This window comes from Lytechinus variegatus, chromosome 7, assembly GCF_018143015.1.
Source record: "Lytechinus variegatus isolate NC3 chromosome 7, Lvar_3.0, whole genome shotgun sequence".
NCBI lineage: Eukaryota > Metazoa > Echinodermata > Echinoidea > Temnopleuroida > Toxopneustidae > Lytechinus > Lytechinus variegatus.
In genome coordinates, this window is record NC_054746.1 from 45031521 (window position 1) to 45059058 (window position 27538).

The 27538-nt window shown below is 34.7% G+C and overlaps 1 protein-coding gene across 1 annotated transcript; it reads left to right on the forward strand.

Annotated features, from left to right (window-relative positions):
• The first annotated feature begins 69 nt into the window (after positions 1-69).
• LOC121419435 (cysteine-rich motor neuron 1 protein-like) lies at positions 70-27261 on the forward strand. Its single transcript, XM_041613908.1, has 14 exons — positions 70-316; positions 3922-4042; positions 5565-5686; positions 9006-9323; positions 9910-10035; positions 10555-10782; positions 11792-12061; positions 13474-13689; positions 14162-14380; positions 14783-14998; positions 15629-15817; positions 19824-19886; positions 20162-20230; positions 20768-27261. Exons 1-14 carry the CDS (start codon positions 205-207, stop codon positions 21178-21180), a joined length of 2682 nt encoding a protein of 893 aa, XP_041469842.1. The 5' UTR covers positions 70-204; the 3' UTR covers positions 21181-27261.
• Positions 27262-27538: the final 277 nt, after the last annotated feature.

The following is a 27538-nucleotide window of genomic DNA, read 5'->3' on the forward strand; positions in this document are numbered from 1 at the left end:
TATGAGTAAGCATAAAACCCATCCTAATATTAATGTTGAAATATATGTTTCCAATTTTGTCTTCCAGAGCCAACTCCGGCAGACTGTTCTCGGGCACGCTGTGACATTGTCTTTGATATCCATTGTCCGCCAGATAGTCTAAAGATAGAAGCTCAACGGGAAGAAGGTGAATGCTGCCCTCGCCCCCCTCAGTGCTTATGTGACATGGGGGCGTGTCATGATGTTATTTGTGCTGAGGGTTACCAGTATCATGAGATGAGTGCTGGTAATGGCAGGCCAGGATCCTGCTGTGCTACATATGAATGCAGGCCAATCAGTGAGTATATCAGCATTAGATTGGTATTGATAGACCTTTAAAGAGAAATGCCAGTAGTTGCAGTAAACACTGATTTCATGAGAAAGTCTGTAAAACCAGGCTTAACATCAAGAATCTAGATCTGGTACAGTTACATAAATTGAAATTTGTGAAATCTTGAAATCTACGCTGAAAAATGATCACACTGAAGATCACCAACACAGATAAGCGCATGTGGGACAATATTACTATTGTTTTGAATGTCGGCCCGATGCTTGACCCGAATCCTGTGCTTATTTGCTGATTTCTCAGCAATCACACAATTTATTTCCAGAATCCTTTGGCACATATGTTTCATTCATACAAACAGACACTTTGGTGGTCATTTCATTGGATTCTGTATGAACTCATTTTGATATCGTTACCACAACGGGCATTTACCTTTAAACAGTTAATCCACCATGATTCTTTAGCTGAAATTTGTTTGTTATATCTTTGCTCATGTGAATGTGAATTCAAAGAACTGTTTACACACTCTAAAGGTGATGTCTAATCACATAACACAATTAATTATCATCTATTGGTGCTGAGGCTGAGATGTTCTTAGGCACCTGGTTAACACACAAAAGTTAGGGATTCAATTCCTTGAGCAAGGCATTTATCTGTGTTGCTCTTTATCATTAAATGAATAAATGAAAAAAATATCCAATATCCATGGTTCCTTCAATTTTATTTCATTCTGTGAGCTATATGCATGTATATTTACCCATGGAAATGCCATATTTCATCTCCTTTGCAACAATGGTTCTTAATGTGTGCAATGACACTGTTTAAAGAAAGGGTCAACATATGACTTTATGATATGACTTGAATAAGAAATACCAAATGATGTGCTCATTTTGTTTTTACAGATATTGAAAAACTTGTGATTGTTCCAAATGATCCCAATCATATTAAAAAAAAAACAAACTTATTCTTGCTTTAGATGAGGAAGAGTCATTTTTGTGAGCTCAATAAGAATGTTAATCTCCATAAATGATATTTTTCTAGCTAATTCAATAAAACATGGAATGATTAAATCTAGATTTACATTTTGAATTTTGGATTACCATGTTTGTATACCAGTATTAAACTGCTTTATGAAAACGAACCCTTGTTCATATGCTCTACATTCTTACTTGAATGAAGTTTCTCTACAGATGCTTTAACATCTCCTAGATTATGTGAAATACTTGTGTCAGTGTAAAAAGTACTTGTTATCCCTAAAAGAAATTACTTTTCAAAATTATTAATGGCTTTGCAGGATTTCTCCAAGGTAACAGTGATATATTTGTCAGTGTAAATAGTACTTGTTATCCCTAATAGAAATTACAACAAATTGAAATATTTACTTTTCACAATTATGAAAAGCTTTGCAGGGATTTCTTCTTGGACACATTAAAAAATCAAGGAGATTATTACCTTGATATAAAAAAAATTGTGATAACTTTTGATTTGTGGCAAGAAGAATGTTGTAGGGGAATGAAAATCTTTCTTCCAACTCATAATTGCAGCAATTTTATCTGGTTGAGGCAGATGTAAATGCAGTCTTATTCTCAAGCCTGAAATCTTGTTTATTTTTGTGACTGGGCAAGTGTGAATGCAGCTTATATAGACCGTTTTCTGATATCTTAAAAGCCTACAAAATTACATTCTTTATCTGTGCATGCAGTAGTCCACAATTCCTTTAAAAGAAAACCATTTCAAAGATCCTAATCCTAGGACATGTGATGACAAGGACCTACATGAAATGAAATAATCCATATCAATCATCTTTTTACTCTAGTTCATCAGAATATGAACTCTGTTCCCCTTTATTCCCATACCCCTGTCATGTCTTCTTTCCTTCATACAATATGAGCCATGCACTTTTTACAGAATGCCATCACAAACTAGAATCAATACCAGGCACAGAGTTTTATTTCAGTTATAGAGTCTCAACATATTTTTTTCTTCAGTTTTTTTGAAGCAAAAAATAATGCTGCTTTTCCTCTTATATTAGACTATAAAGTGTTTTATTAAATTATTAATTCATTTTTTGTGACCTTATTGTTATGATAATTAGGCCTAATGATAATGGTGTTGTAGTGAGTGAAAACTAGGTGGCAGAATCTATAGACACAGTTTAAGATTTCTTAGAATTTCCAAGCTAGTAAATCAAGAGTGTCTAGAAAGTTGATCAACATTTAAAAATTAAAGAAAACATTGAATCTTCTTGATCTCTTTCATTTGAATTCTGAACTTACCTTTTGATGTTATCTAGATGGTTTTGTGGCTTATTGGTTTAAAGTGCCTCAATATGTAAAATGAAAGAGATATTGAAATTATAGCATGTTTTTTTGGAAGAAGACTAGCGAAAGAAGATGATGAATTGCATCTAAAATTGCTATTCATTGTGCTAAACTCCTTTGGGATGTCATTTCAATTTTATTCTCTACCATTTCTAAGAGAGCGATACCAAATTATGGATCATATCAAAGACCACCCTATTACTTGGCACAGGATAGAAGGCATGATACCAGTTATGGCCAATTTAAGAAGTATTTGTTTAAAAGTATCAGTTGTAATTATGGTGATTCATCATTTGGAATCTGATTTTTTTTTGCTCATATTTCTTGGTCTGATACCAGTTGGTTGACTGTAATTCCCAGATTATCTAAAACTGAAAGAGTATATTTAGTGTACTATCAATTAAATTTGAATTCTACCATAACCACCACCATCACCACTACCATCACCAACACCACCAACCCCACTCCCCCCACCACCACCACCGCCACTGTCACCACGTGAACACCACCATTATGATTACTTCCTCTACTTCTATTACTACTCCTACTTCTATTATTTCTGCAATACTCCTACTACTACCACAACTTCTATGGTGACAATAATGACTAGTGCTGCCATTACTGCTGCTTTAATAAACTGCTGCTACGACTAATAATGATGAACATAATTATTAGTTATTTTACAACTGTCATAATTTCTATCACTTGGAGACCTCAATCCGGTGTATTAAGCACTACACAAAAAGTGGAATACTGTTGTAATAATAATTTGTTAGTACTTGTATTATTCAGAGATGCCAAGTTCAAAAAAATGTTATGCGTGAGATTTTCATGACTTGTACTAGGCGTCTCTGCGCGGGCGCGGCCAGTACTTACACTCGTACGTTGCGAAAAGGCGCGCGCGCATGAGATATGGGCTTTCATCATGATATCGATCCATACTACAAAACCATGCGATGCACGCACGCGATTCATCGTATCACGTACTAGCTGTGCGCTGACTGCACTCTCGATTCGTCTCGCGTGCCGGGCTAGACGTGAAGGCGGTCGGCCAGTCGTATAATCTAGCAAATAATGCTACTTTTTCTCTTTTTTTTTCTGTCGGATCCCGATGGTGAGAAAAATGGGTGCCATGAATGAGATCGTGAGACGGACCCTGAATGCGTGACTTGGTAGCTCTGATTATTATTATTATTGTTATTAGTATCATTATTATTTTCATTACTATTATTAATGTTTTCAATATTTTTATTATGGTTATGATACTTATTTTTATAATTATATTAATTATTACAGTGGACCCCGATCATTGCAATGGAGTTGTTTGTCCGGATAGCTCTGAAGAGATGTGTCCTCATGATTCTAAGGCTGTGATGGGAGGAATGTCAGATGATGGCTGCTGTATCCTACCAAGCAGGTCAGTAAGGTTTCTGCTCATAGAAACATGTGTTATATCCATAAACTTAGGGAGCATTTATGCTTCCACTTTTTAGGCCAGAATGAGAATTTTCAAACGTGATTAGGTCAAAATGCTATTGCATCTATTAGGAAATACAGTTGCATCATTACCTCTCAACTCCCTGGTTTTAAATATGACCAATAATTTGCAGGTATGATTATTGAATAAAGTGCTATTGTAGTTAATCCTACTCTTATTCATCATCACAATAGATGTTAAGAGATCATACTTACTGAACATGAGTTATAATGAGGAAACATTACTGAGCCAAAAAAACCTGATGTCATATTATTTGCTTGAATGTGTACTTCCATTCTCTGTTTTGTCTTCCTATTTACCCTCACCATGGTAGAATGGCTATGCTATCCTGGGGGGGGGGGCTACTATTCATAAAATGTTTTGTATGATACGTATGTGCCACGGATGAGACCCCCATTTTCAGTCCAAATTTTTGTTCCAGAGCATCACCAATTTAGAAAGTCATAGAAATTCCTATTTCCCCTGTTCCAGAGACCCTCAAATTTGGGGTTTCTTGTTCCAGTGCACGCCCATCATGAACACCTGAGACAGTCGAGATGGTGAGCTCCATTGACGAGTTCCAGAGACCCCCATTTTTTATGTTGTCAGTTCCACAGCAATGCATTTTTAGCAATTATTGATTCAAGGGCTGTTCTGGAGATCCCCATTTTTAAGACCAATGTTTAGTTCCAGAGCCCCTTTTTCTACTGTAGTTTGGCACATTTATAATTCGAGTAGCCCCCTCGGGATGCCATCTAGCTCCATGCAATTACTAAAAGATCAGAAGTTGTTAAAATAACAGTTGACCATACCAACACTCTGCAAAAAAAAAAAAAAAGCATGTGCCCAATTCTACTTCACTTTCCTGCTCAACAAAAATTATAATGTGAAGCCAGCTGCAGATTTCACCTCTGGAAAATTAAGCATAAACAGCACTCCCAGAACCATGTTTGCAATTAGCGTTCTGAAATTGCATTTGGAAATGCTGATTCTGTCCTCGCAATGGAATCATAAACACACCCCTAGACATGTGAAAGTTTTGATAAATAGACTCCCAAACCACCCTAAATAAAATTGATGTAAACAGAGGACAAGCAGTTAGGAGATTTTAGTTGTATCATCTGAATTCGTGTATAAAAATATTGATCAGGTGAAAAAAGGGATGAAAGTAAAGATTACTGAAATATTGTTGTAACACAGATTTATTGTTATGAATGTTGATATTCACCAACAGAACCAATATGACAGTCAAGCAACAGTAAGAAGCTGGCACTATAAACACTGGATAGAATTGATGTAATCACAGCAGGAATATTCACAATCCTGATTATTACATAACACCTCCCATCCATCTGGGGCAATAACATAAGTTCCTGTAACTATGATTGGAATGAAAAGAAAGACGATGTAGACGATTGCATGATTTTAACCAATTGATTTTACCTCTGTTATTACATGATAGATGTAGCTGTGCCCTAGAGCGATGTATGACACCAGTCTGTTCTCAGGGTTATTCTCCTAGGAGAATAGCCAGTGGTACTCTAGAACCTGGATCATGTTGTGATGTCTATGAATGTGTTGTTGGTAAGTATCATCAGTTTTGTTTCTCTGACCTGATTCACTCTCACCTTTCCTGATGAATTCATGCTAGACCAATCTATCAGTGACAGGTACAGTAGTAGTAAGGTGGACACAAGAAGTGATTCAAGAAGCTATCCTGCAAACTATTTCTTAAGACCATGTAAGGTCTTAAGTATTACAGTGCCCTATCTATGGGTTTGTGGTTTGAATTGAAATATTGCAAAGAAATTCCCAGAGGTAGAGTGTTTTCTTGCGAGTTATGTAGAATATTGAGACATAAGATAGAATGTTTCAAATTTCCTGAGAGAATTGACTTATTGCCCAACAGTATCTCTAGTAGAGTTTCTGCTGATGATATCAACAGACTACATCAGGTGGGTGTTTCATAAAGCTGTTCCAAAAGTTACACATGACTATACGGAGGACTGGAACACTTTCTCATGTACTAAGTTAGCTATACTGGGATATATCATTTGGCACAGAAAGTGTCACCAGTCGTTCATAAAGTCATGTTACTTACAAACAGCTTCTTAAAACACCTAGCCTGGACCACTACATTGGATTAGTTTAAGATGATGACTGTCAACAGGGAATCTAATTCCATCAAATCTAATGCAGTCTAAATCCAGACTCCTGTATGTGTCTAGGTTTTTATTAATTAATTTTCTTTATGTTCAGACTTTTTAAAACAATTTCTCAAAACTAAATTAAAAAATGTAGTACGATGTCAATGATTAGTGAATATCACCTTGATATATACTCTTAACTACAAACTTGTGTTTCATGCATTTACACCTTGTGAGAACATACCCAACATTGAGTGAGAACATTCATTTACAACATCTAGTGCGAACATGCCCTGGAAACTATTAAGAACATGAATTTTCAACATCTAAATTGAAGAGAGTGTTGTATCTAGTGAAAACATGTCTCTGCATTAAATAAGAGCACACTTTACAGTACATCTGCTTTTGTACCAAGTAGGAACATGCTTTTACATTCAGTAAAAAGAACATGGTCTTTACATCTCGGCCAAACTCTGTCACGATGCTTTTGTTGACATTTAAAACAAGATAATTTCACGGTGAGCTTCCATGCCATGATATCGGTGAATGTGAAGTTGAAAAGCATGAAATTTACTCCAGAGTGTCCAAGGTGCAAGCATTGTTTAATTCCCTAAGCTCTAAAGATACTTTATAAAAGACAATGGTCGCAAGGATCCTTTGATGTTGTATTGGTTTCAAGTCTCTTTTGCCCCCATTCTATGTAGAGACACAAGAGGATGGATTTAGTGTTACCCCAAGTAGAATTACCGAATCAAATACCTATGTCTTACGTTTCCATCCTTTTTGAAGAGAATTAGTTTCAGGTTTGAAAATTTAGAAAAAAGATAGAAGTATGTGCTATATTGTGGTCTATGAAATGATATGCACACTTTTTTGTATAATTTCCAAGCTTTAAATGTCAAAATTTTGGCCTGAGACATCCTGGGTTTTTTTTTTGCCTGTGGACCACCAAAATGAAGAAATACATGAGAAATTCAGTGTCACCAAATACTATGAATTTCAACCACTTTTTATTTCTTGATCTATATATCAAAATTTTCACATGATACTAAATTTCCAAACCTAAAATTAACCAAGAAGAGCTATGAAAATAATAGAACTGAGCATGATCTCAATCTTTTTGCTTCAATTTATAGGCCCAAAATGTTTTAATCCTAGGTGCATGGCACATCTATTTTATCTGATTGCAATTTTTCCACTTTTAGTTTACTCCTCTGCAGAATTGCCATTATAATCAAATGTGATCACAAACAGAATAAGATGGCTGTTCTTGTTAAAAGGGATTAAAATGTTTTGGGCTGATAAATTCAAGCAAGAAAATTGAAAAATCTTGCTCATTACTATTTTCATAGCTTTACTTAGAAATTTAGTATCATGTGAAAGTTTTGATCTAGATATGGGAATAATGCTTTGAAAAGTGGTTGATATTCTTAGTCTTTGAAGATACTGAATTTTTCATGTTTTTCTTTATTCTAGCAGTCTATCAGTCTAGAAGAAATTGCACCAGTGTCCCGGACTGACTGGTTCTACTAAGGCCTAATTAAAATGTATTTTTTGATATTTATTGTAGATTCAGTTTTCAAAACATTAATTAATAGACAGAGATTTCATCATGTTTCATCTGACTTTTAGTTCAATATTAAGCAACCTGTTGTGACGGTTGCCTATATAGCAATTTTACTTTTATTATTAATTGAAGAGATCAGAAGATGAAAAACAACTTTCTCACTGTAAAATTTTAGTGTGTGACTTTAAGAGTAACAATGTTCAGGTAAATTCTCTGTTTTTTCCATGATGTATAATATGATGTCATCAAATCAATTGATAAGAATCTGTATGTTCATATGAACAGTAAAGCAAAACACATGGGATAAGAATCTACCTGACATGGGCCGTCAGTTCTGTGCAAGAAACTAGAACATAAAAGGAGATTGCAAACTTGATGTGAAAAGTAGGTTTGCTGACAAATTGCCCAGGGAAATTTCATCGTGTACACCTGCAAGTCAAATTCAAATCCAGGGTCATTACACAATGGAATGTATTAAAGAAGGGGGGAGGGAGATAGGTGAATTGAACAAAGTGAATGTGAAATGTAAGTTGATCATGTGGGGTAAGAAGGTTTGTATTGACCAGATTCTTGGACACAGATTACAGTTTTCTTCCATAGATTGCATTCAAACCCTGACAGTTGTTAAGGCTTTTCTGATTATAAAATGGTTTGTTGTATGTGGTTGTCAGAGCCCTTGATGGATGGTGTTCCTGATAAAGTACACATAAGAACAATCTAGGATTAGCTTTCCATACTTAAAAATTGCTTTTTGTTGCCAATTTCAACCCTAAAAAATATGGAAAGGGTTTTATTTACAGGTCTATCAACCAAGCCATAAATCAATCATCATTTGGTAATAAGGCATCTAATTAATTGAACAAATTGTATTATATTCCGCAAAATGTAATTTACAGTATATACTTAGTTTTGCCATATGTAGTTATAGTAGTGGTCTCCCTCCAATACCTGTTCTCAGTTTTCTCTTGTGTTTTTCATTTCATTAAACATTTAAGTAGCATTTCGGATCTTGGGTACATGACATTGTCCCCTTGCCCCTACCCTTGTAACACTAGAGTAAAGACATATCATCTGCATAATTCTCTTCATAATTATGATATTATTTCCATCGATCCTTTCTGTGTAGATATTGTACCTGGAGGTTTCTCTTTTGAATCTAATAATATTGTGATCTTTCTTTTCTGATTAGGTATTGTAACAGAAGGTTGTACCCACCATGAACGCATCTACCGAGATGGTGAATCCTGGACTGTAGGTAACTGTAAGACCTGTCAATGTGAGACTGGTTGGGCACACTGCATCGTTCAACAAGACTGTAACCTTGAGGAGAATCAGCTTTGTCTTACTAGTAGACATGGTATCAAGATACATGGAGAGAAATGGGATGAGGATGATTGTACTATGTGTGAATGTGTTGATGGCACATCTGCATGTATGACTTCTAGCTGTGTAGTCAGATGTTACAATCCAAGAACAGTACCAGGAATATGTTGTCCAGTCTGTGATAGTAAGTAACAAGCCAACAATTCACTTTGGTTCACATGATGACCAAATGATCAAGTTGTGTATGAGAAACCTTGTATATATTTTTGTATAATATTAACAGATACCAGTTTGCATATTCCAGATCATAGGTGCTTTTGTCGAAATGTCACATCAGATATGTGCTAACACATCTATGTGAACTTTATTTATGTTCACAGTTGTCGTTTTTATTGTTTGCCAAGATCAAGGCATTCTAAGTAATTTTTAGGACCCCACTGCATCTTTTGCTCAGTTCTAACTGTTACCTCATTGCTGCAAGTTTACTTCAGTTTTCTGAATTATCAGAATCATTTGCTAGATATATATATATATATATCATTCCAGAATCAGGATTTAGATAGATGGTGTGGGGTCTGTCCTGTGATGCTTGCCAACATATACCACTGGATCTTGGTATCAATTCTTCCCTTCATTCTGATACTACGCTTTAGTTATGTCTAAGTCTCAGCAAATGATTATAGGGTTTAGATAATAATCTCTTATGATTTTCAAGTTCTATTTTCAACTACACCTCTGTTAATATGAATATCTCTTGTTATCTTTGTCAGCTGTGACTAACTTCATAACCATGCACCCACTAGATTGTCCACCACCACAGTCTAACTGCACATTGCTGTGTCCTTATGGTTATGAGAAGGATGAGAATGAATGCCCAATCTGTCAATGTCTTCCAGGTAGGTTCTACACAAACCTAGTCTTAATAGCTACCCCAGGTTACAGGATCATGCCCACTCACCTGCCAACGTAGCCATCCACCCACCCCTCCATCCATAAATCCATCTTTTTATCTATCTCTCTGTCTATGTATCCATTGATGTATTATGAACTTTCTTTTGCTCATGTCAAGACACCACATTGATCCATGATAGATTCCTGTATATATTATCAATTCTTTCAGGATAGTGAGAGAACATTCACATCTTTTGTTCACTCACACTGACATAATTAGCCACCATGCTCTCTTCACATCATTTTGTTGATTTCATATCAGGGCATTGACCATACACAAAGAATAAAAAACCCAACAAAAAGAAATATCAATTTATTTCCTGTAAAATAAAGGTTTATGATGTGTATACTACCCTGGGTACTCTCTCCTTACTGAACAAATAACAAATGTTGACAAGGCAACATCATAATTATATGCATTCTAATCAGTTTATACTTTTTTAATTTTTTAATCACACACTTAGAACCTTTACCGACGCCATCAACGTCAAGACCAATACCAACAACAATGTTGCCTTCAGGTTCAGAAGTATCAACATCTACAAGGAATGAAGCAGCAACATCAACAATGACCACACCTTCAAGTACAAGGCACATAGAAATTGTTTGTCCTCTTATAGACTGTGTTGAGAGCTGTAGTAATGGCTATGTGACTGACAAGTATGGATGTTCATTATGTGATTGTTTACCAGGTATGTATGTGCAGTCCTTTTAGGCTTTAGTTTTAGATAGATGTATGAATATTTTATTCCCACATTTACAAGACCTTGAATACCAGGAGTTGTTTCACTAAGATATTCAGTATTAATAATGATTGATAATTTATAATGATAATTTGATAATTAAGATTTTAACTGTACATGAGAATAAAATATCTGAGAACCTGATTTAGCACCTAAGAGAGGATGATCAGTCAAGAGACGCACAGCCTACAAACTACTTCATGAAGCTCCACCCTTGTCTGTTAGACCAGACCAAGATCAGACCATGCCCCTTGACCAGACCATGACCAGACCAAGACAAAGACCAGACCATGACCAGAATAAGACCAGACCATGACCAGACCAAGACAAAGACCAGACCAGACCATGACCAGATCAAGACCAGACCATGACCAGACAAAGACCAGACCAGACCATGACCAGATCAAGGCCAGACCATGATCAGACCAAGACCAGTCCAAGACCAGACCAAGACCAGACCTTGACCAGACCAAGATCAGACCAAGATCAGACCAAGACCAGACCAAATATAATGTAGATCAGACTGACACTTGACAAACACTACATCACCACAAGAAGACTCTCTACAGCGTAATTGATTAAGAGTAAATTGGTTTCAGATCCATATCTTTTCAAGACTTTATCAATGAAATAAAAAAAATCACCCTATACCTGTATAAACACTTGACTCAATAACAAAAAAATTATTTGCCAGAATGGCCAAGAATTGACAAGTTTGAATTTGGTTGATTTTTCTGTTTACTTGAGTTTTAAGGGTTTTAAGCTAGATTATTACTCTTCTTGGATAATGATTTCCAAAATACATTAATAGCAATAATACTTGGACATGATTCAGCTTATTCTTATTTTTGCTTTCAAAAATTTTCCAGATTTTTACATGATTCATTAAAAAAAAGTTGTTTGTGATATTTGTAGATCAACTGCAAATATGAGGTTTTCCATTTTGTTCTTTCACCAGAAATCAGTGTTTGTGAGGACATGAGTGAGTGTACTCGGAAGTGTGCCTTTGGTTTCCGTCAAGATGAGAATGGTTGTGATACATGTCGCTGCCAGCAATGCAAGCCTATGGATTCCTGTACAAAGTCCTGTCTCTATGGTTATCAGATGGGCCGTCATGGATGTCTCAAGTGCAAATGTAGAAAGTGTCCTCTCCTGACAGACTGCAAGAAACTCTGTACACATGGCTTTGAGATCAATGATAGAGGATGTGAGATATGTAAATGTCAGGGTAAGTTTTTATTCTCATTCAAAAGCATCCAAAATCAACCAGAATGCTGAAGAGACATTGGATTGAAGTCTAAGTGCTTTTTCCAGAACTTTCAGTCTAGATATGTTAGCATTTACTACACTCAGATAATAATTTAAATGACCCAGAATATTGGTGTAACATTAAGAAGATTATTCTATGTCACATTTTATATTGTCTTGTGTGTGTTTGTTTTTGTATCTGTCTGTTTTATTATTTTGTATTCATAATTATACTTATCATAAAAAGATAATGAGCAAAATAACATATAGATAGTACGATAGTAAGACAGATTAAGGAAGATGCAGAGATAGGAATTGAAGGGAAAAAACACAACAGCTATATGAATTTGTTTTTGCTTCAAATGGGAGGAGATAAATGTGACAAAACTAATTGTGTGAGGTTGATTTATGGTCTGTTTGTGTATGGAGTGGATAATAACATCTGATTAGGAATCAGCTTTTATATATAGCCCTCTTTTTCTGGCATAAGATTCAGGACAAAACCCATAATACTGTTTGGACAGGGCATTTAACCTCTTAGTCTGATCAGCTTTTCAGTCAATAACCGCAATAACCACAAACACTTGCATCTCTCATAACCACAGAATTTCTTTCGTCATATCTCTTTTACCACAATATTCAATGATGTGCAATTGATGTGTTGACATCATTGTCTATTTCTCCTGTATCAGTCTGTTAGTATAATGTTGGTTTTGGAGAGAAATGCCTTCAGCAGCTGTTATTTGTTCATGAGTAGAAAGTGAAATCTGGTACTGTATATTGTGCATTTGATCACGATTATCGTTTTTAAACAATTCAAGAAGTAGACTACATTAATAATCGCTCATTGTGAATATTTTTAGAACATTGTATATTTCAGTGGTATTGAAATATTGGGGGGTTGGGCGAATGTGAATGTTTGTATGACATCATGTATGACCTTATCATTCGCTATGGTTTGGATTATTAGTTTAACTGATAGCTGAGAAGCATAATAATCAGGGTGTGGTTTCACAAAACCATATATCATGTTCATTGATATCCCATTCAAACTGAGGTTTCATATAATATATGTGTGTCTAATTGAAATGACTTTAAAAAATCTTGTTTAAAAAAAATACTACCTCTGGTACCAACAATAATAAGAACTAACTGATGCTCCAGGTAATGAGGATAATGTCCCCTTTAGAACACTAGCTTTGAAAGCTGCAAAATCTTATCATCATAATCCTTCAGTTACTAGCATTTGCCCTATAGATTTGCACCAATGAATTTGAATTTCTATTGATTATTTAAACTGCCCTATCCTGTCATAAAAAAAAATGTTTTCAGTAAGCTTTTGTGAGATACTGATATTTTCTTTTGTTCATTTTCTTTCTTTCATCTCATCAGCATCAAGTGGGTTAGATCCTAAACCATCTACTCCATCTGAAGGTTCATGTCAAACTTTAGATCTTGTTGTATATGATGATGGTGAGAGTTGGCATGATGGATGTCGTCAGTGTTACTGTAGTAATGGACAAGAGATGTGTAGTCTAATAACATGTCAGGTACCAGCCTGCAGTAAGCCCGTTATTAGACCTGATCAGTGCTGTCCAACATGCCAAGGTATGCTTACTCTCTCAATATTTGACAGACCATCTTAATATCACTTTGAATATTGTAATGTCAGCAAAATGAGAAATTAACTGGAAATTTGATTTGTTTTTTCATTTCAATACATACTGCTCACAATGCTTTCAGTTATTGGTTTTTGTTTGGTAACTTGGTAGACCATCATTCTTATTCAATATATAATAGAAAATTTGAAACCTAAATATTTTTGCTAAAAATTCAAATTCTGCATGAAAATTTATTACCTTATATGTACTTTTGCCATTCTTAGTCATAATGCTGTTTTCAATATTGTTATTATGTATTTATATTAAAGATGTTTTGAATTAATATCTAAATATGTATGTATTAATTCCTTGTATGGTGCATTCTATGTCTATGAAATTTAAATGTTTTTAATGTTTCATTTAGATTGAATGTAATTTGTTATACATCATTTTGACGATTATTTATTCATTTTTTGAAGCAGACTCTGATGTCACCCATCAGCCAACTATTCTCTCTGAGGTTTGTCAATCAGCCAGTGGTCAATACTATATAGAAGGAGAGACCTGGATGCTAGGTCAGTGTACCTCATGCATGTGCCATGCAGGACAAGTGCTATGCTCATCAGAAGTATGTCCACCGTTGCCGTGTGTCAATCCTGTTTTCAAGAATTCTCGCTGTTGTGCAGAATGCGAAGACGGTCAGTATTTTTCTTTCCCATATTCTATTCATTTCAAATGTAACCCATTTGATGCATAAACCTATTCATGCATTGATTTTTTCTCTGTCAAAGATGCTTTGTGAGTTGCACCCTTAGTTACAAGATGTATTTAGGCTTGATAGAATGGGAGATTTCATGTTGAGCAGTGGTGTTGGTCGAAAGACATTGAATTGTGTTCCCTTACCTAGCCCCAACACTGAATATTGGTTTACAAACTAATACATATCTTATTGAGAGCTCAAGACCCAGAAGCAGCCTTATTTTGTGCTTTGGCTGGCCTAAAATTTGTCCAATACCAACACCTAGTGTTATCTATGAATTTGAAACATCTGCCGTATACCTCTATTGACTTAAAATACGATTTGTCTATTTTTTGTTCAGTGCTTCCTGAGGTTGCTATTGGTGAGCCTACATTAGAAGATACCTGCATGTTACCTGATGGAGTAACCTTTCAACATGGTGCTACTTGGAAGGAAGATAGCTGTACTAGTTGTCAATGTATTGATGGTGAGATTATGTGCTTCTCGCAGACCTGTCCACCAGTTGATTGTGATAAACCACTTCTTAAGAAAGGACAATGCTGTCCAACATGTCTTGGTAAGTCAGAGACAACATTAATTTATTCAGCAGGATAATACAAACTTTACTTTAATAAGTAATCCAAAATATGGATACCTATTGTTACAATTGAAACCAGAATCATTCATTACCTTTCAAATTTCCCCAATTTTATCTTATTTTCTTTAAACACAAATAATACTAAATTGTATACCAAATTCAAGAGAATAATCTTCTATTTGTGAAGGTCATGATTTTTTTTTATTATGGTGGAATGATCTAAAGAGATAAAAAAATATTACATGTGTTCAGTGGAACATTATGCATAAATGATCATGGTATATAGTCATCTGTAAATAAAAAAGACAATTCTTCCATTTTTTATTTGTATAAAATTAAAAGGTTTATGTACAAGCTTTTTAAACATTAGATCTATAATAAATGGTATGGGTTAAATTGAGTGCATTTTAAGTGTATGTCTTTTTCATTGTGATATTAGTAGAGTGCTCTATCATCAAACTAGTTCATACTTGGTCACTCTGTTACTAATGTAGTGCTTAATTAACCTCTTTATAAAGTTATTCGATTTTGTGCTACAACCCAGAGCACCATTGTTCTAAATTTTTCAGTAATTCAATTTAATTTTAATATTTTCCCCATACTAATTAGATCCTGATACAAGGCTTGTATGCAAGTCTGGAGGTGACATCTATGTTAGTGGAGAAACTTGGAGAGTTGATAACTGTACCAGCTGTGACTGTGAGGGTAGTAGAGTATCATGTACAATATCACACTGTCCTGTTATGAAGTGTGAAAATCTGGTGCATGTTGCAGGGACATGCTGTCCAGTTTGTCAAGGTAAATTTCATTTGTAGTACAGTTTTAAAGAATTATTGAAATTTATCATCAGCCTGTTGTATTGCATAGTGATGGCGTTTTCATGTCAATCAATACACCCTCTGACTGAATAGTCTTTATCAAGAGAATCGGCTTTCATATAACACACCAAAGTGCTTGTTAGGACCCATTGCCAATAAGGACAATGTAATTCTGTATCCTTAATCATTGAATTAGTTACAGGTTTCACTAAAATTTATCAGTCTTTGTCTCCATCATCATCATCACCATCATCATCATCATCATCATCATCATCATCATCATCATCATCTTCATCTTTATCATCATCATCATCATCATCATGATTAAAATAATGCATAAATATTTATATGGTTTTGTCCAATGAAAACAAAAGATATAGAAAACAAGATATCACAAGTCATGAAAATATTTTTAAAGAATGTGCAATGAATTCCTTGCAAACCAAAATTTGGAAATATCCGTACATGAAATACAATGTATTGTATTTATTCTTTTCAAATTGTTTAATTGTCATTCAATTTAAAATTGATTTATTTTGGCTTCCACATTGTTAGTAATTGCTTGAAATGTTGGATATCTATTGGCAGGTGTGATAAGGGGAGTCTTTTCCCTGGAATGTAGTAGTATGTTTAGTTATTAGATTAAGATGATAAGCAGGGCAATCGGGCGATTTAAGAGGAACCGTGTAAAAAAAATGACAGAATATTAAGCAAATTTGGAGATGTTACAAGAAACTTACATGCATACACCATTGTATCTAATCATTCAATTTTTCAATGAATAGATCAATATGGCTATAGGAAATTAATTCTTTTGTTTTGTTGTAATAAGCTGACCATCAATCAATTAGAAAATTGTTATCAGAACAAAAGGCTTTAGATGACTCAATTTAAAGACCCCAAAATGTTTCTTTCAGTATTTTCTCATATGAGAAATTTAAGCTAATTTTAGCCTGCTAGATAAATTGTTACAAATTTGTATTTCATGTAACATTCCTCATTATATTAGTAATTTCAAATAAACAAGATTATTTTCATATTTGATAATTTAAGGGTTTTGATAAATTTTTACAAGAAAAGCTTTTAACAAAATATCCAGAGTACCTTAACTCGACAAATTACAGCAAAATATTCAGAACTAAACAGAGATTTTGAAAAAACAAACAAACATAAAAATCCCCACCCTAACAACCTAGTCCCTTGAGCACTCTTCAGAGTGGATACCAATTCCCCACCCCCAACAACCTAGTCCCTTGAGCACTCTTCAGAGTGGATACCAAACCCCAACCCCAACAACCGGAGTCCCTTGAGCACTCTTCAGAGTGGATACCAATTCCCCACCCCCAACAACCTAGTCCCTTGAGCACTCTTCAGAGTGGATACCAAACCCCAACCCCAACAACCGGAGTCCCTTGAGCACTCTTCAGAGTGGATACCAATTCCCCACCCCCAACAACCTAGTCCCTTGAGCACTCTTTAGAGTGTATACCAATCCCCACCCCCAACAACCTAGTCCCTTGAGCACTCTTCAGAGTGGATACCAACCCCCAACCCCAACAACCGGAGTCCCTTGAGCACTCTTCAGAGTGGATACCAATTCCCCACCCCCAACAACCTAGTCCCTTGAGCACTCTTTAGAGTGTATACCAATCCCCACCCCCAACAACCTAGTCCCTTGAGCACTCTTCAGAGTGGATACCAAACCCCAACCCCAACAACCGGAGTCCCTTGAGCACTCTTCAGAGTGGATACCAATTCCCCACCCCCAACAATCTAGTCCCTTGAGCACTCTTCAGAGTGGATACCAAACCCCAACCCCAACAACCTAGTCCCTTGAGCACTCTTCAGAGTGGATACCAAACCCCAACCCCAACAACCGGAGTCCCTTGAGCACTCTTCAGAGTGGATACCAATTCCCCACCCCCAACAACCTAGTCCCTTGAGCACTCTTTAGAGTGTATACCAATCCCCACCCCCAACAACCTAGTCCCTTGAGCACTCTTCAGAGTGGATACCAACCCCCAACCCCAACAACCGGAGTCCCTTGAGCACTCTTCAGAGTGGATACCAATTCCCCACCCCCAACAACCTAGTCCCTTGAGCACTCTTTAGAGTGTATACCAATCCCCACCCCCAACAACCTAGTCCCTTGAGCACTCTTCAGAGTGGATACCAAACCCCAACCCCAACAACCGGAGTCCCTTGAGCACTCTTCAGAGTGGATACCAACCCCCACCCCCAACAACCGGAGTCCCTTGAGCACTCTTCAGAGTGGATACCAATTCCCCACCCCCAACAACCTAGTCCCTTGAGCACTCTTCAGAGTGGATACCAATTCCCCACCCCCAACAACCTAGTCCCTTGAGCACTCTTTAGAGTGTATACCAATCCCCACCCCAACAACCGGAGTCCCTTGAGCACTCTTCAGAGTGGATACCAATTCCCCACCCCCAACAACCTAGTCCCTTGAGCACTCTTTAGAGTGTATACCAATCCCCACCCCCAACAACCGGAGTCCCTTGAGCACTCTTTAGAGTGGATACCAATCCCTACATCCAACGACCTAGTGCCTTAAGCTCTCTTCAGAGGGGATACGTACACTATACAAGTTGAATAATTATTACTTTTTTAAAAGGTGGTCATCAATTTAACAATTTGTGTAAATTCTCAAAACTTCCCTTTTATCATAAATTGCTGGCTCTGAGGTTTACGTGGTTTCCTAAACCAACACAGACACTAAGTCTCATAGTTTGATACTTAATTCAATTTCAAAGAGCCACTAGATTATTTTACAAGTATTTACATTTCTAAATTCTTCAAACAAATACTTCAAGTGAATACCACATGCCAGAAAGGTCAAAGGGTAAATCCTCTTGATTGCATGTATGTCTCCAATGTGCAAACAAAGTTTTAGCACACCTATTTTCAAGAATGAATTGACTTCAATTTGTAGAATATTCTATGCAAAGAAATATAATTGTGTACATGACTAAATACAGTTATACTGATTGAAATTCATGCTGCAAATTCTCCACTATAGCATGCCAGCAGGGTTAAATCACACTGCTTTGTCATTTTGTAAATGAAAAATGAATTTGCTCAAATTGCTGATGCATGCAGTGCACATGTATAGGGATGACCTAGTGATGAATTGTGGCATTACTGGCCTTCCATAGCTGATATTGATTTAAACTTTACATAAGATGTGACCCTGGTTTGTTATCATAGCTTACTCAAATTCTTTCCCTATCTCAAAACACCTGTGTTTATATTAAGAGATATGTGATAAAGATGACTGTTCATTTTCTTTGTTTTTAATTCGTTTTCTGTCACCAGCCAAGATGTCTATGTTATCCATAAATATTTGCAAAGTATCTTGTTTAAGTTAACGTTATCAGTGCAAGATTTTTTTTCAGGGCTAATGTGATCTATTAGTATTCTTCAAATATGCAACTAGAATATTTCTTGTAGTAAAGTGTCCTGTCTCAGAAAAAATTGATGTCAAAATATTGACTCAGAAAATTGAAAAATTTGACATTAAAGTTAATTTGTTGTTTAAAAGATTTCTTTGCAAATTTAAATTTACAAGAATTCACTATACTTTTAGAATTTTCCAAAATGTTCATAATCCATTCATTCTTTATCTTATATTTTTCTTCTTTAGATATCTAATCAGTCAGACATGATTATTAAAATAAAAGGAAAGAAAATATTTATGTAATATAGTGAAAACTACCTTAGATTTTCATATATTCCCCAAACAGTTTGATTTTTAATTTTAGATTGTGTAGTGTTATAGTTAGTTTATCTAAAAATGCATATTTTGCTATATTAATGGAGTTTTTACCTTTATCTACCTCCATGCTTATACCAACCTGAGCATAGCATTTCGTCCAGCCCATTATGTCAATTCAATCATAACTGTGATGTATTTTGTAATTAATGTTAATTGTTTCAAATGAAATATCATTTGGTTGAATTTGTAGATGAAGACATATTTGAACCTGAAACCAAACGACCTACAAAGATTTCACACACTGATGAAAAAGGTGAGCAATTAATTAATATTTACACCACTTGTTATACATTTGAAAAGTTCTCATTTTAAAGGAACAACTTTTACATAAATAAATTACATAAATTAGAAAAGAGCAAATTTGTGGATAATATTTTATTTTCAGTACAGGTTTTATTAGAAAGTTTGTCATCTAATAGTTGATCAAAGTATAATGGGAACCTCTGTTCTTTAGCCAACTAATGTTGCAGAACCAATACCTTTACCAATAATTTTTGCTTGTTGCCATTCTGTCCCCGTCTTTGCTAGATTTTGATGCCACTGAGCCGGTTCCAAGCCCTGAAAAACCAAAGACGAGAAAACCTTATCATGATAAAGGTAATTTGGATAATTTTTTTTTCACACAGGAAATCTGTGCAATGTATACAGTCTTGCTAACATGAAATTCTATGTATAATATTTTTTTTACTAGTCTGTTATGACAGCTGGATTATAAAACACATTCATGTGGATCTACAATTATTAATAGTATTTTGATCGGTCGATAACTTTGGTTAGCTGTCTTGCTGATGGTCAATAAAAGCATGATTTTATATCATTAAATGTTAAAATGTTACCTTTCTTACAGGATTCATCAAAGCACAATTGAAACTAATAATTTTACATGTCAAGATACCCAACAATGCAGTTCATGAATATCCATATTTTAGTTAATATCTGTGTAAAGCCTAGTAACAGGGTGTGCATAGGCATTATACATTTATATAATATTGACTGGCCTTGAGAGGAAAATCAAATATGTTGTCCGTAACAAAATCATATTATCCCGTGGGGGAAAAATGTAACATCGTCCATGAAAAACCCTAGGTAAGCAATATCTGTGTAATCTTCTCTTTCTCTCTATTATACCAACAGATTCCAACATGTCAGAACAGTCTGGTGATAATCAGACGCCTATCGCTGCCAAACATCATCCTTTTCCGGTCTACCCAGTCGTTATGTCAATTCTCGTTATCCTCCTTGCAATCTGTATTGTCCTTCTACTTCTTCTTTTCGTCACAAAGCGGCGCCATCGCTTGCTCTATCACGTCAATGTCAAACCCATCGGGGGTAAGGGTCAGCCACCCCCAGCCATCACTACTACGGCTGTTAAGACAAAAAACACAGATGTGAAAAATAGCAACAACAGAGACTCAATTCGAGATTCTGCCATGTTTAAAGACAATTTACCAGCAAAGTCAGGTGTTAATAGTGTGGTGTTAGATGGGAAGGATATGAAGAGGTACAGTGATTTATTTGCCGTTGGAAAAAGCATTCAACCCGTGTGAGCTAGATGTATCATCACAGACTCTTTATTTTCTCATTAGCTTGTCTGAAAGACCATATGAGAAATACCACAGAGATATGTCAGTAACCTTTTCTTCATTTGCCAAGATTTTAAGTGTCATTGTTAGGAAGACTGTGGTAATAAATGCATCTCTATGAAGGAAGACCTTCGCTCCTTTGTTTTGTCAACTTATTCAGAGAAAGTGGTCTGCAGGAACTATGGATTCATGTGATCGCTATGCTTGTAAATCATAATAGCCTCTAGTTTTGATAAACTACTAGCCAATATAACTGATATCTCTATTAATTCAACTTTGGATTAGCTATTCATAATGTTCATGAATGACTGCCCTAATCTGTCAAAGTTGCAATGCTGTCTGATGGCGAGAGTGAATACCGTTGTCCTATAGTGTATAACTGAAGGGTAAATCCAGAGTGTTTTTATATTTAGTGAGGCCATACATATTGTATGTGCTATTATAGACTTCAGAGAGCATACATGCGAATCTGAATAGCTTTACATGCACTTGAAATTCCTGGAGAGAACTGTTGAAGTTCTGTGAAATTATTGAATAATTGGATTCAATTTTTAATGACACCGCTCTTTGAATATACAGCTCTGTGTGATTCCACTACCGTATATTGATATCCTCTGTTATGTTTGGAGAGGAAATTCATAGTACAAGATTCAAAGGATCACCTTTGTACAGTTGAAACTCACTTATAGTGCCATACTTGTGATAGGATATTAAACAGTGGAGGAAACAATGATCATCTCAAGGTGAAAAATCTTTAGAATTTTGAAGCAGAAACATCTGTTGTGCTTGACATTGTATGTATGACATACCCTTACATTATAATGTTCATTATATATGTCTGATCATCAGTTGTCACATTTGAAAAACGTATTCATTCTTTGATGTCGATGTTGGTTTTGTCTGAAAAGGCTGTGATTTTCTTATTCCCCCTTCATCCCTACTTCTTTGCTCTTTCTCTATCTCTTCTTTATATCGACTTGCTAAATAACTCAATAGTTTTACATCGTGAAACATATGTAGAGATACACTACTAATCAAAAGAAAGAACATTACTTTGTGTAGATTGTTATACATTCACTGCCATAAAACCTGTATGTTATGTATATTCCAAATCTATTGTTTTGGAGGAAGATACATACATAAGTATGGAGCCCATTTGTGAAATGTTCAGTTTTCCTTTGACAATCAATGCATTCACTCTTCCTACTAGTGACTGAGTGTTAATGTGTATATAAAACTGAGTCAGATTTACAAAAAATGGAAGTTGTATAGTATGCATTGATCCGTTGTGATCATGAAACTTCTCGAGCAATGATGATGTTGGTCACTTGAAAATGAAATAGGGAACGTATTATTTTAATTTGTATGGCGTTAGAAGCAAAGTCGCCCTCATCTTGTACTTATTTCATATTACTTTATCTCATGTATGTAATTAAGGAGATAGGGCTGGTAAAGGAAGATATTTGAAAAGTACTATTATGTGTGTATGGGTCATGATAGGTTTATAACATACAGACAACAAGTGTTCCTCTTCGCTAACCCTAACCAGGAATTTATTCTAGGTGATATTCTCTTGATTAACAATGTTACTCATATCTACCAGAAGTCTAATATTTATTATTAATCACTAGACTATGAAATAATTCATTATGTTGAGTTATAAAAGTACTAACGATAAGCTCTTGACTAAATTCATGAGCTTTGGATATGTAACATTAATCTTTACAAGTATTGATTTTATTTGTAACTAAAATGACTAATTTACATTGACTAGACAAAAACAAATGGTCGCTTGGTTGGCTGAAGGGCTGTATGTTGTGCATGACAAGGGTGTTGGGTGTAATATGAGCAGCCTGGCTGGCTGAATGGCAGTGATTATCTTTGTTGCTGGTATAAGGGTGAAGCACACGCTACTGTATGATAGGTTGTCTGACAAACAGGAATGGGGATTGATGTAAACACCCTTCTGACAGCCAGATGACAAAAACTATTTTTTAATAACATCCCAGTGCTAACAACTATTCTTTAAGATAATGATGTGTAGACCTAGTCTCGTATCACAAAAGGTTCAATTAGTGTTGTCTAATCCAGATCATTGTTTGATCATTTGATAGTTACAAATCTATGTGATATGGGACCCAGTAGTGGACTTAATTAAATTCCATTCATTCTTTATCACAGAAGCTCAAGCTCATACTAACAACTCAAGACTTATTCTCCAAAGCATTATTTCTTTCTCTGTTGAAATTCTGAAGAGGGAGATGAAATATTAAATACACTGAATATTATTTTTAACTCTAGATTTTGTTTGCTTGTTTTCTCTTAAATTATTGTTGTTGCCAGTTAGCATTAACAAAGAATTTTGCATTTTTTGACTCTTGAGACCCTTTTGTAAAGGGATGTTGTACATATATATACATAGATATAATAAAATATATATATTACTTGTGGCAAGGCTGCCTATTAAGCATTGATGCAAAGGACTGGAGCAGAAAATAATGTGATGAATTATTTGTTTGCTTTCTATGTTTTTTTTTAACTTGTGTGTTGAACTTTTGCACTTTGTGCCTTTTTTATTTGTCTATATTGTAGCATGATTAATTTTATCTTTTAAAAAGTGTATCCAGGCAAGGATCATATTGCCAAAAAGTTGCTTTTGTTGAAATGTCCTGTTTTCACTTGATATTGAGATACAATTGTTATTGATATGGTAAAAAACTCAATTTTGATGAACACACATTGGTCTATCAGGCTATTGCCTTTCAAGCTGCAGGATATAGTCACTATTCTGTCAATTCAAGTTTAAAACTGTATAGGTTTTTTATTTTATAACATAAAACTTTCCCAGGTAATTCTGTTTGTTTACTTAAACTATTCAGTTTCAGAGAAACAAGGTGTTATGTCCCAATTAGTAATCCTTTTTTTTTTAAATATTGTTCTTAAAATAATTGGTGCCATAATATACTATTGAGACAGGAGTGTGGAGAGTTTATAACAGGGTAATGTTTATTCATTCTCATTGTGTTCCCTAAACATATTTGTATACTCAATTTGACCCACCTATGATGTCATGAATGTAGATTTCTGCTAAGAAATTGAACTTTGATAATGTATGTTTCAAGAATATATGGTAATTATTATAGTCTTGAAAAATCCCCCGAATTTACTTTGTATGTGATAGAAAAAATATGCAAGAGTATTTACAAAAAGTATAAATCAATGCTTGAATAAGAATGTTGCATTCCACCTTGAGTGTGAGAAGTCTTAAATGACAGAAATGGTCATAGACAGTAACTCTACATGCAATATTTGCTTTACTTCCTCTTCTACTAATATCATTACTATCACACAGCATACATTAATATTGTTTGATTATTTCCTCCTTAACAACATATTTTGGCATAAAAATACCAAATAAGTTCACTCCCTATACCAGTGCAAAAGAACAGACTGTTAAACATTCTATTGTTATTGCAATGAATTGTCATGAAAAAGTCCCATACTGGTATCATGTAGTTAGTTGTTAAAGCAATTGTGATTGAAGAATACATTGTATGTTGCATACTAGTTGGGATGTTGTCGCCTCTCAAATGATCTACTTTTATTCCAGTTTGATGAGGTTCATTTCCAATCCATGGTTGTATGATACTTCTAGACTACAATACATGTAAATCCTAATATATTTCCTATTCCTTGTTTTAGAATAAAATTCTTATCTACTTTCTCATGAATCTTGCAATCTTATTTCTCATGTATTCTCTTGACAATCACTATTTTTAGAAAAATTCATTTTTTTGAATTGTTCCTGTAATCATTTTTGTATAGACTTACTCTGGTAAAAAAAAACCTTTCAGAAAATGACTGGAGCATATTACTATTCTCAAAGGGGCAAGATATCAAACCCTACATGAATGAATAATTTCTCAGCAAGTTCTCTGCAGTCAGAATTGATGTCATTACATTAATGCAGAATTGCTCATAATGCTCAAATATTGAATCAGAATGAAAATGTTTGCAGTAGCATCTATTGTTTTAGGTTGATTTTGATCTGTGCACACACAAATATGTTGCTTTATAGTAAGGTTGATTCTACACTTATGCTATGGTGGAAATATATTATGCCAAATTTGTTTCAATGGATTGAACTCAACTCAATGAATTTCTTCTTTTATTATTTTATTTGTCCATGTTGACTCTTTTCTTTGTACAATAGTGTACTTATAATTATGATTTTGATTTTAAATTTATTGTACACTGGTTGTACATATATTATTTTGTATTAAAGATCCATTCATTCTTGATTTTTTCTCACCCTCATTGATATTAGGTATCAAATTAATTTCTTTTATTTCCAGTTTCCAATGTTTTCATTGCTTCTCATTACATTTAATGTATATACACACTTGCAGACACTTAATGTCTATTGCTCATAATTATGTAACTCCATATATTATTTAAAAAATGAGCAATTTTATAATCTAAGAAATTAAGTGTTGTATATATAGCTTTATGTAATTTGCGATTTGCCGGTGGTTTTCTTACTACAATGAAAACTTTTTCAAAAGCCACAACTCATTCTTTATGGAATTATTCTAAGCTTAAAATGATACTGTACCGATATTTGTAAATTAATGTCCAAAATCCTTCAACCAAAGTTATTTATTTATCATAAAATGAGTGTATTTTTCTACTGCGTTTTCTAGATTTCGTTGTGAAAGTTTCAGAATACTAAATAAAAAAAAATTCATGACTCTGTTAACTTCCTTTCTATCTCTTATTTATTTAAAAGTAGTGATTTTCACTGCATGTAGGTGCTTGAAGCCTTGTACTATCTGCTGCTTTTTTATAGTTCAGAAATTCATTTTTTTTTTATTGTTTGCTCCTTTATTATTTTTATATGTGTAAATTCCTTTAAAATTGTGATTACTTTTTCATAGTCACTCCTTTAATTAGTTAACCTCTCTTCATTTTCAATCATCTTCTAATACTTACTGATGTGTGAGTGTATTTGTATTTCTCAATTTTTAGACACTTTTTCCCCCTTTCCCTTTTTTGCTTTTCTATAATTCTCTCCTTTTGTCTTGCCTGAATGAAGCTCGGTAGAGACCTCGTAATCACTTAACCTGTTAGTCTGTTCGAAAATGTTCAATTTGTTCTCATTTCTTATTTCTGCATCAGTCATATTGACACTTGGTGTAGTACCGAATGTGTGTCCATGATGGTGATTGGGTCAAAGGTCAAGTTTTAGTTTGAATTTCTCACATTTCTTTATTTCTACATCAATTATGTTGTTACTTAGTACATGTGATCCTAGGGTAATACAATACGTGTGTCCATGAGAGTGGTCAGGTCAGAGGTCATATAGGGGTCAAAAGGTCAAATGATAATGCTAAAGTTTTTGTCAACTTGTTCTCATTTCTTTATTTTTGCATCTATTGTGTTTGGAACAAATAACCAGTAGGTAATACCACACATGTGTCCATGACGGTGCTAAGGTCAAAAGATCATATATATTATATTGATCATGATATCAGGCGAGACTCTTGGTTTGAGAACCACCTTGTTCTATCAACCTCTCTTCTTCTTGGGACCCTCTCACCATCTTTTATCCTATTCCTTTTTATTTTTTCACATTCTCTTTCCTTTTTGTTCCAAGTAATACTTTGTTCAAATGTTAAAACCCATCTTTCTGCATCTTTCTTTTCTTCCCCACTCTATCTCTCAAGCTTTTCTGAATTAGGTAATTGTATCTTTGTTAATGATACCCGCAAGAACCGAAAACATAACTTAAAATCCTATACTTTTCTTTATTTTTCAGGTAGCCAAGTTAATATCTAATCTTCTTTTTGACATCTTAATAGTTTTTCTTTGTTTATTCACTCTCATTGTCGCTTTACTTTCTATCTTTCATCACTTTGTAAAGTGAATATGTAATTATCAAATATTCACTTTACAAAGGTATGAAAGATGCCATCTTCCCCTTATTTCATGTAACTCCCTCCCCCTCTCTCTCTCTTTTAGTCACATACTTGCATTCCTGCACATCCCTCCATGTGAAAAACAACCTTTGTAGAAATGAGTCAAATGTTTATTTTCTTTGTCTTGTTTTGTAAAAGTCAACCCTTCCCCGTCATTGAAGAAACATTGCTTTATTTGCCATGTGAAAGTCTCCCTCTTGTGTTGAATATGGAATAGAATATTGCTTTACCTACTGAGGCAGATTTTGTCTATGCATTAAATTCAATTCAGCAATATTAGTGTACAAATGGGAAATGCTTGTAATAAATTTGCTAATTTATAAACAACTTATGGCGTGTTTTTA

Excerpts from the sequence above, each read along its gene's own strand:
- LOC121419435 (XM_041613908.1), top strand. The coding sequence starts at position 205 with ATGGGGGCGTGTCATGATGTTATTTGTGCTGAGGGTTACCAGTATCAT. Across the intron at positions 9,324-9,909 it reads ATGTTGTCCAGTCTGTGATA|CTGTGACTAACTTCATAACC; the intron begins GTAAGTAACAAG and ends TATCTTTGTCAG. Across the intron at positions 19,887-20,161 it reads TTCACACACTGATGAAAAAG|ATTTTGATGCCACTGAGCCG; the intron begins GTGAGCAATTAA and ends CGTCTTTGCTAG.